Below are 19786 nucleotides of genomic sequence, written 5' to 3'. Positions count from 1 at the left end.
CAGTTTTTTCCCTTAATTAGAATGATAACAATGTCATTAACTTCATTTTTTTGGTGACTCATTAACTTCATTTAATCACACAAAAAAAAGACAGGGCATTATACAAGTGCCTGCATTGCCAAAAGTGTTGTCACTTCTTCAACGGGTATCACGGACACGCGTCTAGTAATGATAGTATACACATAATTTCAACACCTGATAAAGAATGAAGAATATATTCTTCATCAACATAGCAAGATCCAAAAAAATTAAATCTTGTAAACTTCATCATTTAAATATTCTTAGCTAATGAATAAAAAGTGATCATATCACAACAAAATAAAACTAGCCGTCAAAACGCTCTCTAGACCTCACTTCTCTCCATAGCTCTGAACTTGGTTCTTATTACTTTGCTAGGAGAGTTGTCACTGTCATCATACTTAGACAGCGGTGACCTTCTTCACTGTCATCACTACTCTTTGATATACCATATTAGCATTTATCTCTATTTTCATAGGTAGGATTCTATGAAATTAAATGTTGGACTCATTTTTTAGTTTTAGTTTAACATAGAGAATATTTGACTTGTTTTCTTTAGACTTAGATCTAATATTTTTTTATTTATATATAAGTGTCATATGACTATCTCATGAAAGAAATATTTTCTCTTATTCAAATATATATATTGTTAGCTAAATGTGAAAAGATTAAATGACTTAGATATTTTTAAAAAAATAATAAATGATTATTTCTATTTACAAAAAGTTTAGAACACTAATAAATTTAGTTATTAAAAAAATTGTATACATGAAAGATAGATTTTAGTTGATAGAATTATCAAAATTTTAAAAAATTATCCAAAATTTTTAACTCACTCCCAATTCTTTATATGTATCTCTCAATAACTTTGTAATTGTGAAGTTCTTATCAAAATGTAAAAGATTATTTTTATAATCATTCTAAAATAAGATAATTTTAAATAATTCCTCCAATTTGTAACGACTCGATGATTTCACCACCTGTAAATTTACAAAAATTTGTAATTCATAAATTTGATCTATATATAATAATAAGTATAGTATCAACCATGATTAACATACACAATAAAATTATCTGCTCTTTATCGAAAAAGATTAAAATGTTCTTCGCTAAAATAATACATTCAAGACATTTTTATTAGTAGAAGTAATATATATATATATATATATATATATATATATATATATATATATATATATTATGTAGTGTCATATATACAGTAATATAATCTATTTTAATTATATGAATAATTATTGTTATTGTTATTTTTATTTTTTTATTACATTAATAAATAATATTTTAAACTAAAAAAAAGAAAAAAATTAATTTTTTTAACTTAAATTAAAAAATTTCTTATAAGTATAACCAAATTTTTATATATATTAATTAATTATAATATTTAATAATATAGTATTTATTATAATAATAATTTAAAATACTAATTTAAAATATACTTTTACTTAGGAAGATCCAAGCAAGGAAGATTAATAGGTACTTGTGAAAGTACAACAGATATAGACAAAATAATGGGTATTCGTGAGAGTAAGTATTTCTTTTATGTCCTTCCTCTTCTTTTCATCTTTATCTCGAATTTTTTTTAGATATCCTCTTACACAAAGTAGATACCCAAAAATATTTATAGATATTATTTTAATTTTAGTGCAAAAAAATTAAAAAAGATCTGACATAATTATCATAAAATAATCAATTCAATTATAATTCAACATAATTTATAATTAATTTAAATGTGAGACGGCATACGAAAATATAACTCAAGATGCAACAAAGTAGTAATCTACAAGAGAAAATTATTCTGACTGTTTGATAGAACCAAAAAATTCGTTGTCATGCGAATTCAGTAATACAATAAGTATAAAAGGTTGCGAAATTTCCCATAATTTAGACATAATATATCATATAGGATTCATCTAGTGTAAAAATGTATATTGGTACAAATTTATAAATTTTTATCTTTATTAAATCTGTTGTGGATACGTGTTGTTTATGTATGGCTAAGATCAGATAGCTCTCAGAAAACTAAGGAGACTGATCGAAGGGTTGGGTGAGCCGGCTGATAGCTTGATTTAGAACGAGGTTCTCATTTTAGAGAGTCCAGTTAGCGCTTGTTGGCTACGAGAAAAAAATAAATTCACCACCATGTACTGACACATGACTACACTTATTGCTTTAGGGCCTGGTTCTGAAGAAACAATGAGCAGCTACTAAAACATCAACGTTATCACATGACACAATAATAATAATAATAATAAGAATAATAATAATAATAATAATAATATAATATTTTTATTTTATTTTATTTTCGGATGAAGGACTGCTATGTGACTATGTCTAATATGTCTAATAAAAAATTTTATTGGACATTCATTTATACATTAAATTTTTTTGATGACTACAAATATCTATCTTTAAACCTCTAATATTTTTTACAACCTCTAATATTTTTCAACGGTTTTTACTTAAAAGGTAGAAAAAGAAAGCATGATAATATGGTATATGTTCATTCCTCTTCCTCCTTTCTTTTTCATTTAACCTATTCCCTCTTTAATTTTTGGTTCGGCCTCAACAATTAACTGCAATGACCCAAACCCTGAACCCTCTTTAATTTTTTATTTTGCATTGACTATTTCTCATTAATAACACCCAAAACTCACCTCAATACTATGCTCAAAACCAACAAACCCAGCTGTATTTAATAACCTTATCTTTTTTTTTCCTTCTTGGAATAACCTTATATTAACCCCATCGGGTTAGTAGTTTCACTATAAGGACAGTTTCCTTTTGATCTATTTTCCTCCTACATTTTTTTAACTCGTTTTTTTTCCACCACTTCCTTATTTTTGACTTGAATAAAACATTTTTCAGTCCACTACTAACACGGACCAAATGCTCTCAACAAAGCGTATCATTGAGCCCATTCTTAGAGAATACAAGGTCCACAGCAACCCACTGTTACGTTGCACGGACGTTATATGTGTCCTCGTAAGAGCTGCCTCCAGCCAGCCATCAGCCATCAAGGGCCCCTATGCAACAAATTTGTCAAGCCGCCCTCCCCAGCCTCGACACCATAACCACGTGTCACTCACGAACTAAAATAGAAGGAATATACGGATTTCTGTATGCTCATTCATCTGTGCACTATAATTCTCCTATCATATATAAGTAAGTCAGTAGTATAGTGTCTGGCATGATCAGATCGTGACTAGTGAGTCCAACCATATATATCAAGAATTTTGAAGTGATCACAATAACTCTGTGCAAAGGGTGGAGGAAGATCAAAATATTCTTCACTAAAACAATCCATGGCATTTTTGTTAGTAGAAGTAAAAAATTAATATATATATATATATATATATATATATATATATATAGTAATATGATCTATTTTAATTATATAAATGATTATTGTTATTGTTATTTTTATTTTTTTATTATATTAATAAATAATATTTTAAACTGAAAGAGAGAGCATTTAATATTTAAAGTAATATTGTAATAAAAGTATATATCAACAAAATATAAATACAGAATCATTCAGCTTGTTTGCTTAAATAAATGTGAAAAATTTAACTTTTATCTTATGTATATATCATGCAATAATTCATTGATTAATGATAAATTTTTAAATATAATTTAGATTAATAATAAATTAATCTTTAATTCTGATTATCGAAATAGAAGATACTATAAAAAAATAAACAAAATAGACAAAACAAAATTTGACACACTTGACATGTAACAAATATAAATTTAATTTTCACATATTGTGAGTATAAAAGAATTTTATATAAATAACAAATTATATCATCATATCAGTAAAAATAATTAAGTTATAAATTTATTATTTAAAATACTCTTTAAATGCATAAATCTAGTTCATGGTTATATAAAACTCTTTACACTATTTATATATTAAAATTAAATTAAAAAATATTATAAAATATTTTATAGGATAAAGTATACTTTTATTTCTAATATTTGTGATATTTTTAAAAAATATCTCTAATATTTAATTTTATTTAATTTGGTTCTAAAATTTTTAATTCATTTAATTTTGTCTCTAGCATTTTTTATTTGTGTCAAAATTATTTTTAAAAGAAATTAATTTTGCCCCTAACATTTTACATGGAGTTAATTTCCAGGAATAATTTTGGTATAAATAAAAAACGTTAGATATAAAATTAAATACAATTAAACGTTAGGGATAAATTAAAAAACGACCATGCTACGTGTACACTAAAATCAGCCATCAATATAAAATAAATATTAGAATATAAATACATTGAAAATAAATTAAAACTTATTTTAGTACCTAATTTTATTGTACAAATAATATTTTTATTTAAAAAATTACAAATATTAAATACTAAAAATATATTTTATCCTATTTTATATTTAATAACTCAATATTATTGGCTATTAGATACCATCTAAAGTTTAACTAATTATTAGATGGAAAAAACAATATTTTTACATGAAAAATAATTAGTAATCTTAACATATATTTTTAATTTTTAAATATATTTTTGTATATTTTATTTTTAATATTTTTTTGAAATAACATATATTTAAATTATTACTCATTTAAATATTAAGAAAATAAATAAAGAAATGTGTTACTCGTAGTCTCGTAATCATTATTCTTTTCGCGTACTCAATTACTCATAATTGGATATGATAAGAGTAATAGTAATTTAGTCTTTAATTTTGTATTCGTTTTTGAGTTTCCAACAATAACTAATTTTGATTAGGAGCGAGAAACACCTATGGGGCGATGACTCATGTCATTGAATGAAGCATTCAATCAAACAATTCGTGGCTTAGAAAATGAGAAAAGAGAAGAAAAGAAAAGAAGAGAATAAGCGCTGAAGTAAAGTGGTTGAAGTAGCATAATCATTGTTCATTCCATTTCCGCAGACCAAAATGGCTGAAGAACAGAGAGCGAAGGGAGAAGAATTTGCTAGGAAAGCAGAGAGGAAAATCTTCTGTGGTTGCTGTGCTGTTCTTGGTTCCAATTATGTAGAAGCCGCTGAACTCTTCAAGAAATCCGCAACTTCCTTCAAACTCGCCAAATCATGTTTGTTCCTACTCTTTCGCATCTCACATTCTTTCAATCTACCTTATTCTTGTTGTCATTTTTGTTATTCATTCATGCTTCATCATGATGGTTATGCTTATGGTGTTAGGTACCTGCTCAAGGTTTTTATTGTATTTTTTTTTAAGATCCATTATGAATTTTGGACTTCTAGGCACTTCGCTTTGTGGAGTAAAGGCCAGAAATGTTTTTCCTTTTGTTTTGCTAGCGTGTGATTTAGAAACACCCTGCTTTTTTGAAATCCTAAATGATCAATTTAAGCATGTAAATTTATTGGTACATTTTCATTTTCCTAAAATAGATTGCCTTGGAGCAACCGTTGAGTTGTCTCTGTGTGGCATCAGTTGCTGATTTAATTATCAGGTAGGCTGCCTGTGCGATCCTTTCCGAGTTCCGACCCTGCGTTAATGCAAGATGCTTGTGCACCGAGCTTCCCTTATATATTTGAGTCTTGTTTATCTTGGGTTGTTTTTGTAATTTTGTTAACTTCCTGTCATCTTTGATGTCTGCGTACACATTTGTTCAGGGGACAAAGCAGGTTCAGTGTACATCAAATTGTCTAAATGCCATATGAAGGTATAGTCCAAGTGTGACTATGAACATTTTCAAACATTTGAAGCGGAATTTGTGTATTCGGGTTTAAATATGATAAGTCGATAACCATTTGCAATGATCACTGCAGTTAGATAGCAAGTATGAAGCTGCAAATGCTTATGTAGATGCTGCTCATTGCTATAAGAAGATATCCACAAAAGGTGCTCTTCAGCTTCAGTGTCATCTGTGTGTGTTTTGGATCTGTTTGCATACATGTAATATGTAAGGTAATCAAACTCGAGATCTCACCTAAACTTGTGGATCTTAGGTAAATTTGAACCGTCAAGACACATCCTATAATCTCGTAAATTCCTTAAAACTCCGTTTGGGAACCTAAACTTGTAAACTGTTAACTTGAGAGTGAACATTGCATATATGACTTGCTGAGTGTTGGCTGATACTTGTCATATATATCAGAATATTGAGTTTGCTTGCTCTTAAGAATTCTTGATTGGGAGGCGTAACCCTCAAATTACACATACTTCTCTCTCTCTGTTAACAATACTTGTTGCTTTGCTTTTGATGTTTTAAGGAGCAATTCCATGCTTAAAACAAGCAGTAACTCTCTTCACAGAGGTTGGTAGACACGTCATGGCTGCAAAGCATTGCAAGGTACCTTCTTCTTTTATGTTGATTTCCAGTCCTTAATAATATAAATTCGGTCTATTTGCTGCACATAATATAAATTGAACCTCTGACTGAAACATCCCTGGCATGTGCCATTTTTCTGGTGCCATTATAGCTACATGCTAGTTATATATATGCATTCATTGTTCCATTGCCGAAATCTCTTGACAACCATTTCGTGTACGCCTTACTGTTATGTTAGAATTCTGCCTCCATTATTTTGAGGATCTGATAAGGAGATTAAATCCTTTAGAGAAGAGTTAAATTTGTCTTTCTGGATCTAGGAAATCGGCGAACTATATGAGCTTGGCCAAGATGCGGAGAACGCTAAAACATATTTTGAGAGGGCTGCTGAACTTTATGAACTCGAGGATGCGACAACAACTGTGATCCAGTGCAAAGCAAAGGTTGCACAATTTTCTGCCCAACTTAAAGAGTGAGTATTGTTCTTCCTTTTACAAATGCAATTTTTTGGTACCGGCATGCTGGGAGTTATGCTTCTTGAACCTCCCTCTGCCTGCATATATATTGGAATTCCATCTAATTTATAACCTTGACAATGGCGATAGCCATTAACGGACTGCATTGGGATAAGCATCTCCATTTGAATCTAATAGTTTGAATTTATAAAACATAAGAACTTGAAATGTATTAATATACTTAGCATTTATCAGATTTCAGAAGGCAATGAAGATTTACGAAGATATTGCCCGACAATCGCTCAACAGTAATTTGCTGAAATATGGAGTTAGAGGATATCTTCTTAACTCTGGCATTTGCCAGCTTTGTCTAGGGGATGTTGTTGCAATTAACAACACCTTGGAGCGCTATCAGGTTTATTCAGTTTTTCTTCTTGATGTTGAAATATTATATTGATGCACATTGTTTATATTTTTCTCATTGATCATGTAGGACTTGGATCCAACATTCTCCAGAACTCGTGAATACCAATTTTTGGCTGTAAGTGGTGGAATTCTCTAGTATTCTTGGCTCTTCATTTTTTCTTTTGTTTATTTTAAATAACTCTTTTTTCCCCCCTTAATGGTCTTAGTACTATTAGCTTGCGTTGCTTTTTAACTCGCTCTTTTCTTGCTCGTTGTTTACTTGATATTGATTGAAATATATTATCAAATTTCAGGATTTGGCTGCTTCAATTGATACTGAAGATGTTGAAAAGTTTACTAGAGCAGTCAAGGAGTTTGAGAGTGCGACCCCATTGGTATGTTTCTAAGTAAAGAGAAACTGACTTTTTCTCCTCTTATTTTTGTCCCGCAACTTGTGTATTAGGAAAAGTAATGCCGCACAACAGCGTTAGATGTTTCTGGTAAATTATAAGAGAAACATCATATGATTATATCAGTAGTTGCATTTTTGTATAACTGTTGGGAAGTAAGGTTTGGTTCTTTCTAGTGTCTGTTATGATATGCTGATGGATTAAATTTGTAAAAGCAATGTCAATAATCCAATTTTGCTTCGTTCAAAAGATCTGACCAATTCAATTCCTCACAATCTAAACTTTTTTCCAATTACAAGTGCATGTATTAAATCAAATCCTTACAATAGTTATAGTTTGTTGTGTTCTTGGTATTTGAGGATTTGCTGATACGATTATTTTTATATAGATGCGTAAATGGACCGAGTTCACACATGATTCAAGACGACATTCAATGATGTGTTTGATTTATATATCCGACCCCACCTAGTTGGACAGAACTTTGTTATTTTTGTTGCTATATTGTTTTGTTATATAAATGCATCTTCTCCTCCTTGACTGCTTCAGCCATTTACAAACCTCAATACCTTTGTGATAGGGTGCAATGGCGTTGTCTGGTCCATGTAACTGACCCCAACTAGTGAGATAATGCTTTGTTGTTGTTGTCAATACCTTTGTGACCTTTACGGTGTCAATTATATCCCATTTCTTTAAAAATCATGTTTCTATACGTTGTTCTAGTTAATTGAATGGACATTTTCTTTTAATATTTAAGGTGTCAAAAGCCAAAATTTTCTTTCAGTTTCATCTAGAGACACATTTATCCTCCTATCAAAGTAGTACATGATTCTCATGTTACATGTGGCATGTATCATGATTTTGATTGTTTCAATTCAATGTAGGATGCTTGGAAGTCAAACCTTCTGTTGAGAGTAAAGGATGCCTTGAAAGCAAGAGAGATGGAAGATGGTGATTTGACATGAAATCAACCACAATTTAATATTTTTCTACTAATGGAGTTAACTTTCAACTTCGACGAGATCTTTGTCATCTTTTTGGTCCACGACCGCTGTATTCATAGTCGAGTAAGATAATTAATTCTTCGCTGGCTTGTAGACATATCTATGAGGGGGATATCTCGCCGGAAATTTTAAAGCTTTCATATCTATTGTTGAGGGTTGTATGTACAGAAGTTGACTGAAAATTTGTTGCTAAGAAAATTTGGAGATATCTTCGTTATAGTTGTCTTGTCTGAATCATTGCTTTATTGAATGAAAACAGAATTGAATGATTACATAAGGTACCTATCCAATGAGAGAGGAATGATTCTTATATTTGGGAGGGGGTCACTAACAATTAACAAACAACTAATAACGGATTGGTTTGGATTGGTTTGGTTTGGGTAATTAGGTACCCAATGAAACAGACATTCATAAAAAAAAAAAAACAAAATTTTTATTTTAAAATTTATGTAAGTACAATAAACATGTAAAATCAATAGAAATAATCCAAATATGTTAAATACCAAATATATTAAAAACTAAACACATTAAAATCCAAACATGTTAAAAATTAAACACATTAAAATCCAAACAAATTAAACACTAAACACATCAAAATCCAAACATGTTAAACACCAAACACATTAAAAATTAAATATAAAAGTGCAATAGAGAGAAACTCAAAATCATTAAAAGGCATATATATATTTTAAATTTTATTTTTTTATTTAATTAATATATGGTCGGGTTCATGGGTTGGTTTGGATTTTGCACCCCTAGAACCTTTATCTGAACCAATTACTAGAAAAAGTCATTGGTTTGTTTTGGGTCGAACCAATTATCCATTAATTCCGGAAGCAATTTAATTGGTTCAGTTCAGGTTCAGACGGGTAATCAGGTTTCTGCTACCCGTGTTCGCCCCTAAAATATTGTAAATTAACTTTATTATCGTTAAAAGAAAGTCACATTAAGATTTTATTGAAAGAAAAAAATGAAAAATAATTCAATAAAAAAATAAAAGAGAGAAACAAATGTCATTGGGACATTTTTTAGTCAATGGGAAATTCGTCACAGCACTGTTAGAGGCTAGCTTTTGATAATACTGAAAAATTAATAGCACATAAGCAAAACTTATGGAATCAAAACTGTTATGGACAATATGCTAAACCCAACAAATCCTTTTACTATTTCTTGGGGTTTGATTGGCAATCCTCTCCACCACCAACTCCAGATTCCCCATATCACTAGACCAAAACAAAAAATTATAGTAGTATATAATTTCTCATATAAATAACAAGAGATGATGTTTAGTGTACTAACTCTTTTAATTAAAGTATTTTTTATTAACTATATATAATATCGTCAAATTGCATATTAAGAAAGGATCTTAATTTGTTATGAAAGAAAAACGATACACATTATCTTGTTAAAAAAGAAAAAAGAACCTCCCAATTTCTGCACAGAAACAAAGAGAAAATTACAAGTTTTAAAGGATAAAATATGTTTTTTATTGGGTTAAGTACAATTTTGGTTCCTAACGTAGAGGTAAAAAATTTATTTCATCCCCGACTTTTTTTTTTTTTTTTGCTACAAAACAGTTCCAAAGATTTCAGTTTATTTTAAAATTGTCTTTTTTTATCAAATTTTTTATTTTTATTCCAAAAATATCCTTAACATAAAAAAAATGTTAAGAGGGAAACGAGAAAGAGGGAAGGGCCACTGCTGCTGCTCCAATCCACCGTCGCTGCTTGTCATCGTTTGGTGGCTGGATCTCACTGCTGCTCCTCTGAGCTCGGTGGAGGTGCTCGATGGCGGTGAGTTCTGGTTCGAAGCAAGAACAGGAGAAGGCTTCGGTGGTGAGCCGAGGGAGGAGAAGAGGTCGTGGTGTGAGGGTGGCGCTAGGGTAGCACGAAGAGCGAAGAAGAAAAGGGTGGCGCTATGATGGCGGATCGGCGTTGTGATGGCTGTGATGGTGGTTTCAGGTGGCTCGCCGACTTCTGTTTCTGCTTCTATTATGTTGTTGATTTCTGATTATTGTTGCTTCTGCTTCTAATTTATTACATTTTTCAATTGTTATTGTTGTTGTTCTGCTCCTGCTTCTGTTTCTGCTCCTGCTCCTGCTTCTGCTTGATTATATTGTTGATTCATTGTTGTTGTTGTTGTTGTTGTTTTGCTTCTGCTTCTACTTGATTACATTGTTGATTTATTGTTGTTGTTGCTTTTAGTTCTGTTTCTGCTCGTGTTTGTGCTTGTGCTTGTGCTTGATTTTGGGAAAGAAAGAGAAGGGGTATTTTGGTCCGAATGAAGGTTTTAAAACTAAGTTAAACTTTCGGAACCATTTTGTAGCGAAAAAAAGGTCGGAGACGAAATAAATTTTCGGCCTCTACATTAAGGAACAAAATCATACTTAACCCTTTTTTATTCCTAACGTTTTTTAAATTTTTTAAAATTACTCCTAATATTTAATTTGATTTAATTATATTTTTACTATTTGAAATAATTTCAATTCTATCCCTACTGATAAATTTTTAATATTTAAAAGTTATTTATTTTTTTTAATTTTATCCTTCCCACTTTCCAATTTCAATTTGGGCCAATCCAAGTTCTCACTGTCTTATGATATACAATATTGACACATACATGATATAATACAATAAGGGACATGTTCACACGCAAATTTTAAATAAATAATTATAATATTTTAATATTTTATTGATATTAAAATATAAATTAATTTTTAATTATTTTTTATATCTTATTTTAATTATATAAATATTTAAAATAATTTTTATTTTAATAAATAATATATATAATTTTTAAATTTATTTTAAAAATATATATTAAGAATAAAATTAGATATCCTGACACATAATGATATTAAGTGTGTCCACAAGTGTATGGTGTTTGAGATGTGTCTACTATACTGCCACGGATTTATAGCTACTGTCATTCTACCACTTTCATCACCACCACAACCACCATCACCTCTTCTTTATCCATCTTCTTCCCTCCAAACAGTAACAATAAAAAAAGCTACTGAAACTAAAATTGAACACCAAAAAATGAACGCTTTCTCTTACCTTCAAAGAAAGTGAGTTTCTTTATAAAAATACTTTCTAAATTTATATTTATTCTAAATTGTGTGTTTCATTATTAGAATCCTTTAACAACAACTAAGAAAAATTCTAACAAAAAAATGAAAGAACACATGCACATGCAACTCAAACTCAAATCTTTTGAAAGATGAAGGAATAGTATAGCAAAAATTAAAGCACAAAAACCTTGAAGAACTTCAATCTATTTTGGGGGGTTACAACTTAATACAAAATGAAAGAAAAAAAAATAAATTCAATAGAATAGAAGATGTATGTGACTAATGAATGTTGGGAGAGAGAGAGAAGATGGGGAGATGCGGGTTCGACGGTGATGGACCGTCATCAATGGACCGCCGTCGATGAAGGTTGGGGAAGATGACGAGGCTTCTCTGGGAAAGGAGGTGAAGCCGGCGAGATCGTGAGGAGGTCGGAAGAGACGGGCTAGGCGTGTGGGCCGATAGGAAGGAGGTGAAGCCGGCGAATCTCGACTAACGAGACCTCCGGAGTAGGGCTGGCAATGGTAGGGTAGGGTAGGGTTAATCCTACCCGTGGGTTAAAATTTCATTAAAACTCTATCCTACCCTACCTATGAGTTGAGAATCTATCAACTTTAACCCTATCCGCACCCTAAAGTTTTAAACTCTACCATACTTTATCCATAGAAATATCAAGTTTTTTCAAAATAAATATAAAATTCAAACATTCTAAATTTTATACATAATAAATGCTTTAAATTTATGAATTAACTAACTAGTTTAATGTTTGCTCATTTATTGCAAGTCATTATATGAGAAAGGTTGTGGGTTCAACTTTTACCTATTTCACTATATACTTAATTTTTATAAAATATGTGTTATATATGGAGTGCGGGTAGGGTAGGGTAGGGTATGGTACACCCTAAATCCGTACTCTACCCTACCCGCATGCATATCCAGACCGATTTCTATCCTATCCGCAGCAGGTCGGGTAGTCTACTCTATCCGAATGGGTTGGGTCGAGTTGGATATTTACGGATAGGGTATGTATTGCCAGCCCTACTCCGAAAGTAGCAAGGACGAAAAGATGACAAAGGAGAGAAGAGGCGGAACACAAGCTAGTGGCATCAACTGCGAGTTTGCGATGCAATGATCCCGTGATCCCCTTGTGCGAGGAAGAAGACTGTTTTGGAAGCGTGGAAAGCTTGGGTGGGGGAGTGGGATTTTGTTTTTGTTTTTGTTCAGAAGGAAGAGAGTGGGATTGAATTGAACTGGAAGGATAAAGAAAAATAAATTTTGATTAATTTTTTACTGTTAAAAATTTAATAGTGAGAATAAAATTAAAATTATTTTAAATGTTAAGAATATAAATAAATCAAATTAAATTTTGAGAATAATTTTAAAAATTTTAAAAATATTTAAGGACGAAAAATATATTTTATTTTTTTTAATTAAAAGGAAAAAAACAGAGGAAAGATTAAGAAAAAATGATTATAGTCAATTCCATGCGTGAGAGTGATGAGACAACTCAAGCAACGAATTGGCCGGTTCATACTCTAAATGTTAATAATTTCATAATTTGCAAAATGACGTCTGAAAAAGACAATTATCCTTTTAAGTTAATTTTTTAAATTACTAAACAGATCGGTCCCTAAATTACTAAAATTTTAAAAAGTTTATCCCACAATTTAAAAGTATAGAAACAAACAATTACTAAAGATTCTTGGTGACTTTTTTTTTTCTATTTATAAGTGTGTTTTTCAATACAGTACATGAAAGATTAATTTATCGTAAATTAACTTTTATTTAATAAAGTGATTGAAAATTTTTTAGAACTCAATTTTTATGAAAATTGAATTAAATGTTAGTATTTGAAACAAAAATAATTAAAATACTTTAGGTAGAATTTAATTCAGTTCCTTTATTTTTTTTAAAAAATCAATTTCAATTCAAATAGATTCGATTTAAAATTCCATTCTATTTAATACTTAAATATATAAAATATCTTTATAATTTAATTCTTATTAACTGTTACGGTTTGGCCCAAGCCACCTACGGGTCGACCCGATCCCTTGATGACCCGACTCGAACGGTCGGGCGCGTACCACTCGCTATACGACCTGAATACGCGTCCTCGACAGCTCACTCTTATAGCGGTGGAGAAGTTTCGAGGAAAGTGGGCCTATCCTCGAAGGGCCCACCTCTGACACGGTATAAATGGGAAATGACCTGCCCTTCCCCCAAGGTACGTCACACTCTACCTTACCCCCTTTTTTGCCTGCACAGTCAACTGACTTGAGCGTCGGAGTGTCATTGCAGGTGACATCTCTCCTCTCTTTGTCAAAAGCTCGGAATGTCGGTTCTTCGTCTCGCCATCGCGACCCATTCCAGGCCACACCCCACCTACTCACACAAGGATCATCTCGAATCGTCCGGTACACGACTTATCGGACATTGGCGCCGTCTGTGGGGACAACCACCGAAGCTGAATGGAGATCGTGCTAGGTCCGGGGGACCACAGCCGCGCAGCAGCCACCAAGGGGGCGGCCTCCGTTGCCTCGCCCTGCGAGCGATTAAGATCCCCTCCACGACGAATTGGGTTGCAGTCGAGAGCCCAAGAGAGACGCCCCTTTGGGGAAACTAGCAGTGACAACGCCAGGATAATGCAGGAGCTGCGCCACAGGGTGCAAAATCTGGAGCGCCAACTAGCAGATCAGGAGCATCATCAGCAGACCTCCAACCCTGACTACTCTCAGTCTCCCGAGAGTCGGGGAAGAACCTCCCACCGAAGCAGTCGCTCCCGGCGCACCTCCATACCGAGATCAGAATCGAAAAGTAGCCGGGAGGATCGGGAATGCCCCAGGAGGCGAAACGATACAATCATCTACGCTCGGGGCAAACAGGCGTCTGTCATGCGACGAGACCGTGAAAACGGAGAAGAGAAGTCTGAGAGAACACGGCGACCCGTCATCATGGGCACCACCCCGTTCCACCGTTCCATCCTCGAGGTCCGGTTACCAAAGTACTTCGACAAACCAACAGACATGAGGTATGACGGGACACAAGACCTGCAGGAGCACCTAACGGCCTTCAAGGCCCGAATGAACCTCGAAGGAGTGGGAGACGAGGTAAGGTGTCGTGCTTTCCTGGTCACCTTGGCAGGCCCGGCGATACGGTGGTTCAATAGCCTCCCGCAGGGTTTTGTGGCCGGTTTCTCGGACATCAGCCGCGCCTTCTTGGCGCAATTCACCATTAGGATAGCAAAGGCAAAGCACCCAATCAATCTCCTCGGCGTGACCCAGCACACTGGGAAGACGACCAGGAAGTATCTAGATCGGTTCAACGACGAATGCCTGGAAATCGAGGGACTAACCGACTCTGTGGCCAGCCTTTGTCTGACGAATGGCCTCCTTAATGAGGATTTCCGAAAATATCTCACCACCAAACCGGTCTGGACGATGCATGAGATCCAGATCGTAGCCAAGGAATACATAAATGATGAGGAAGTCAGCCGAGATGTCGCTGCCAACAAATGGCAGCCCTCCTACAATCAACCCAAGCAACACGGTAACGGAGAAAGGCAGAAGAGCAGGTCAGAGACGGGGGTCTAAGCAGAGCACCCAGACCGCCTCCCCGGGTCGGAAAATTCACCAACTACACCCCACTCACCCTCCCCATCATGGAAGTTTACCAACAAATAGCCGAAAAGGTGATATTGTTGAAACCCCGACCTCTGAAAGATCGTACAGGGGAAAACAAGAATCTCTACTGTGATTACCATAAAGGCTATGGACACCAAACACAAGACTGCTTCGACCTGAAGGACGCATTGGAGCAAGCGATCAGGGACGGAAAACTGACTGAATTCTCCCACCTCATAAGGGAGCCGAGGAGACAACATAGGGACCACGGTGACGAGGGCAGGACCCGATCGACGAAACGGCGACAAGAGCCAGAGGAAAATGATCAAAGCCTCACCGTAATAAACGTGGTGACCGCCAAAAACACAGCGCCGAAGTCGAGATCTACACACAAGAAAGATGCCAAAGTCCTGGCAATCTCCTCCTCGTCGGCACGAAGCTCCAAGAGGTCCCCGACCATTTCTTTCGGGCCAGAAGATCATTGGTTCGACGAGGCCCCCGAGAACCCACCCATGGTCATTACGGCTAGGGTGGGAACCGGCCTCGTCAAATGAATCCTTGTGGACACGGGGGCAGACTCGAACATTATGTTCCACAACGTGTTCGATGTACTAGAATTACGGGACGCCGACCTCATGACCCACCAACACTGTGTCATAGGGTTAGGTGACCACTTCATCAAGCCAGATGGGATAATATCTTTGCCGACCTCCGTGGGACAAGGACAAGGACGGAGGTCAATAATGGCCGAGTTCGTGGTTCTACGGGACTCCACTGCCTACAACATCATCCTGGAGAGGAAAACGATTAATGATGTTGAGGCAGTAATCAACACGAAGCTGCTGGTCATGAAGTTCGTTGCTGATGACGGATCCGTAGGATCCATAAGAGGAGATCTGGAAATGGTAGTCGCTTGTGACAACGCCAGCCTCTCCTTGAGAAGAAGTCTAAAGAAGCGTCTGGAGTGTTTCTTGCTGACCTAGACGCCAGAGTTGACGATAAGCCAAGACCAGAACCAGAGGGGGACTTGGAAAAGTTCAGGGTCGGTGACATAGAGGAAAAGTTCACGTTTGTTAATAGAAACCTCCCACATGAGTTGAAAGAGCCTCTAGTAGAAATAATCAGGGCCAATGGAGATCTATTCGCTTGGACACCAGCGGATATGCCGGGCATAGACCCCAGAGTCATGTCACATCACCTGGCCGTCAAGCCGAACACCCGTCCAGTAGCCCAAAGAAGGAGGAAGATGTCCCAGGAGAGAGCAGAGGAGGTGGCCAGGCAGACGGTCAACCTCCTAGAGGCAGGTTTCATACGAGAACTAGACTACTCGACCTGGCTGTCAAATGTAGTTCTGGTAAAGAAGCACAGTGGCAAATGGAGAATGTGCGTGGACTATTCCGACCTCAACAAAGCATGCCCCAAGGACTGTTTCCCCCTTCCCGACATAGATGCACTCATCAACGCGGCGGCGGGGTATCGGTATCTGAGCTTTATGGACGCCTATTCCGGCTACAATCAAATACCGATGCACCGACCCGACGAGGACAAGACAACATTCATAACACCTGGGGAACCTATTGCTACAAGGTGATGCCATTCGGCCTGAAAAACGTAGGGGCAACATATCAAAGGCTGATGAAAAAAATATTTGGCAGCCTCATAGGCAAGACAGTAGAAGTCTACGTGGACGACATCCTCACAAAGACTACGCAGCCTGACGACCTCCTGAGCGACCTGGGAAGTGTATTCGCATATCTCCGACAACACGACATGAGGCTCAACCCCCTCAAATGCGCTTTTGCCATGGAAGCTAGAAAGTTCCTAGGATTCATAATAACCCAAAGGGGAGTGGAAGCCAATCCCGAGAAATGCCAAGCAATACTCCAAATGAAGAGCCCGGGCTGTGTCAAGGATGTTCAGAGACTAGCAGGTCGCCTCACCTTATTATCCCGCTTCCTCGGAGCATCGGCAGCAAAGACCCTACCCTTCTTCAATCTGATGAGAAAAGGAATAGCATTTGAATGGACTCCTGCATGCGAGGAAGCGTTCAGACACTTTAAAGAAATCCTAGCAACACCCCCGGTGCTCGGAAAGCCCAAATCCGGAGAGCCACTATACCTATACCTAGCCATAACGGGGGAAGCCCTGGCAACGGTTTTGGTACGAGAGGAGGAGAAGGCTCAGCAACCGGTTTATTTCGTGAGCAGGGCCCTACAAGGGGCGGAACTGAGGTACAGAAAACTGGAGAAGCTAGCTCTGGCACTCCTGGCCTCTTCTCGAAGATTAAAACAATACTTCCAAGGCCACCAGATTGTCGTTAGAATGGACCAAGGAATCCGACAAGGGCTCCAAAAACCCGATTTAGCGGGAAGGATGATGACTTGGTCCATTGAGCTCTCCCAATATGACATACGGTACGAACCTCGGCATGCGATCAAGGCGCAAGCAATGGCAGACTTCCTGGTAGAAGTGACAGAGGATCCAACCGAAGAGACGGACATACGGTGGAAGCTCCATGTTGACGGGGCCTCCAACCAAACGTCCGGGGGTGCCGGGATCATCCTCGAAAGCCCGACTGGGGTCGTGTATGAGCAGTCGATCAAGTTCGAGTTTCCTGTTTCAAACAATCAAGTAGAATACGAAGCTCTCCTAGGAGGCCTTGCCCTGGCAAAGGAAGTCGGAGCGACAAGGCTGGAGATATGCAGCGATTCACAGGTTGTTACCTCGTAAGTAAATGGGAGCTACCAAGCCAGAGACTTGGTATTACAAAAATATTTGGAAAAAGTCAAGGAATTGAGCAAAGCATTCGAGGAGGTCACGATCCAACATGTTCCAAGAGAAAGGAACACACGGGAAGACCTCCTATCCAAGTTGGCCAGCACGAAACCAGGAGAAGGCAACCGGTCTCTCATTCAGGGCATGATGAAGGAGCCAGCAGTTACCCTACACCTGTCAAGACTAAGCCCCTCCTGATTAGACCCTATCACTAGCTTCCTGGAAAGCGGCAAGCTCCCCAACGACGAAAAAGGTGCTAAAACATTGAGAAGGGAGGCGGCCAAGTACGCTATCATTCAGGGACAGTTGTTCAAAAAAGGACTCAGCCAACCCCTGCTGAAGTTCCTACATCCCGACCAGACGGACTACCTGCTCAGAGAAGTCCACGAAGGATGTTGCGGCCACCATATAGAGGGCAAAGCCCTACCTAGGAAGCTAATCCAAGCAGGATACTACTGGCCGTCGATGATGGCATATTCTAAAGAATTCGTGAGGAAATGCGTTAAGTGTCAAGAGATCGCTAACTTCCACAAAGCACCAGCTTCGGAACTAAGCCTGTTAACGTCCTCCCGACCTTTCTCATAATGGGGAATCGACCTTTTGGGACCTTTCCCGGTCGGTCCAGGGTAGGTCAAGTACCTCATAGTCGCCATCGACTACTACACCAAATGGATAGAGGTCGAGCCACTGGCCAGCATATCCTCATCCAACTGCAGGAAGTTCATGTGGAGACAAGTAATAACCCGGTTTGGCATTCTGGAAACCGTCATCTCGGACAACGGGACGTAGTTCACCGACAAGAAGTTCACAGAATTCCTCGCCGGCCTAGGCGTAAAACAAAAATTCTCCTCGGTAGAGCACCCTCAGACAAACGGCCAGATCGAGTCTGCAAACAAGGTCATCCTACTAGGACTCAAGAAGCGGCTTGATAATAAAAAAAGGTGCTTGAGCCGATGAACTCGCCTCGGTCCTCTGGTCCTACCGGACAACCGAGCAGTCATCCACGGGAGAAACCCCTTTCCAACTAACGTATGGGCTAGACGCGGTAATACCTGTGGAAATCGGTGAGCCGAGCCCACGGCTACTCCTGAAGGGAGTAGAGGAAGCTATAGAAAAGGATTTAGTGGACGAAACAAGGGAGATGACCCACTTGTCAGAAACAGCACTCAAGCAAAGAATGGCCGTGCGATACAATGCCAAAATACTGAAAAGAGAATTCGAACAAAACGATCTCGTCCTAAGACGCAACGACATCAGTTTACCGACCCCTGGAGAAGGCAAACTGGCGGTAAAATGGGAAGGTCCCTACAGAGTTAAAGAGGTGATCGGCAAGGGCGCCTACAAGTTGGAAAAGCTCAATGGCAAGGAGGTCCCGAGAACATGAAATGTGGACAACCTGAGGAGGTTTTATTCCCAACTCATGCATGGTGACCTGACAAGTTAAGTGGTTTACTTTGTAACAATACCTTTGCTATGGCTATAGACTTGTTTGATTACCGGTTAAATTGTACTTGTCCATATTTTCTTTGTTTTGTCTACTTTTCTTGGCCAACTCATCGCGCAAACGAGTCTCATGCAGCACGTACCGAACGACACAACGATATACGGCCCCAGGACTGATCACCCCGGGAGCCCCCTAGACTAAAGCCATAACAAACGGCCACAACAAAGGAAGAACTCAATACCACATAACGGTAAAACGAATAAGTTGGCAAACGGACAAATGAAAGCAAC

General features: G+C 36.8%; 1 protein-coding gene across 2 annotated transcripts; it reads left to right on the top strand.

Annotated features, from left to right (window-relative positions):
• Nucleotides 1-4651: 4651 nt before the first annotated feature.
• Nucleotides 4652-8804, top strand: LOC112797127 (alpha-soluble NSF attachment protein). 2 transcript variants are annotated; one of them, XM_025839901.3, is made up of 9 exons: nucleotides 4652-5113; nucleotides 5658-5707; nucleotides 5814-5886; nucleotides 6258-6337; nucleotides 6637-6788; nucleotides 7027-7186; nucleotides 7265-7312; nucleotides 7491-7571; nucleotides 8468-8804. In XM_025839901.3, exons 1-9 carry the CDS (start codon nucleotides 4960-4962, stop codon nucleotides 8546-8548), a joined length of 879 nt encoding a protein of 292 aa, XP_025695686.1. In that variant the 5' UTR covers nucleotides 4652-4959; the 3' UTR covers nucleotides 8549-8804. The 2 variants fall into 2 exon arrangements, with proteins under 2 accessions (XP_025695686.1, XP_025695687.1); XM_025839902.3 differs by having other exon boundaries at nucleotides 7975-8804.
• The last annotated feature ends 10982 nt before the right edge of the window (nucleotides 8805-19786 follow it).

Source organism: Arachis hypogaea, chromosome 4 (assembly GCF_003086295.3).
Source record: "Arachis hypogaea cultivar Tifrunner chromosome 4, arahy.Tifrunner.gnm2.J5K5, whole genome shotgun sequence".
Taxonomy (NCBI): domain Eukaryota; kingdom Viridiplantae; phylum Streptophyta; class Magnoliopsida; order Fabales; family Fabaceae; genus Arachis; species Arachis hypogaea.
This window is presented reverse-complemented; position numbering and strand designations above follow the sequence as displayed.

Coding starts and splice junctions, on each gene's coding strand:
- LOC112797127 (XM_025839901.3), top strand. CDS start 4,960: ATGGCTGAAGAACAGAGAGCGAAGGGAGAAGAATTTGCTAGGAAAGCA. Junction 6,789..7,026: donor TTTTCTGCCCAACTTAAAGA/GTGAGTATTGTT, acceptor AGCATTTATCAG/ATTTCAGAAGGCAATGAAGA. Junction 7,187..7,264: donor ACACCTTGGAGCGCTATCAG/GTTTATTCAGTT, acceptor TTGATCATGTAG/GACTTGGATCCAACATTCTC.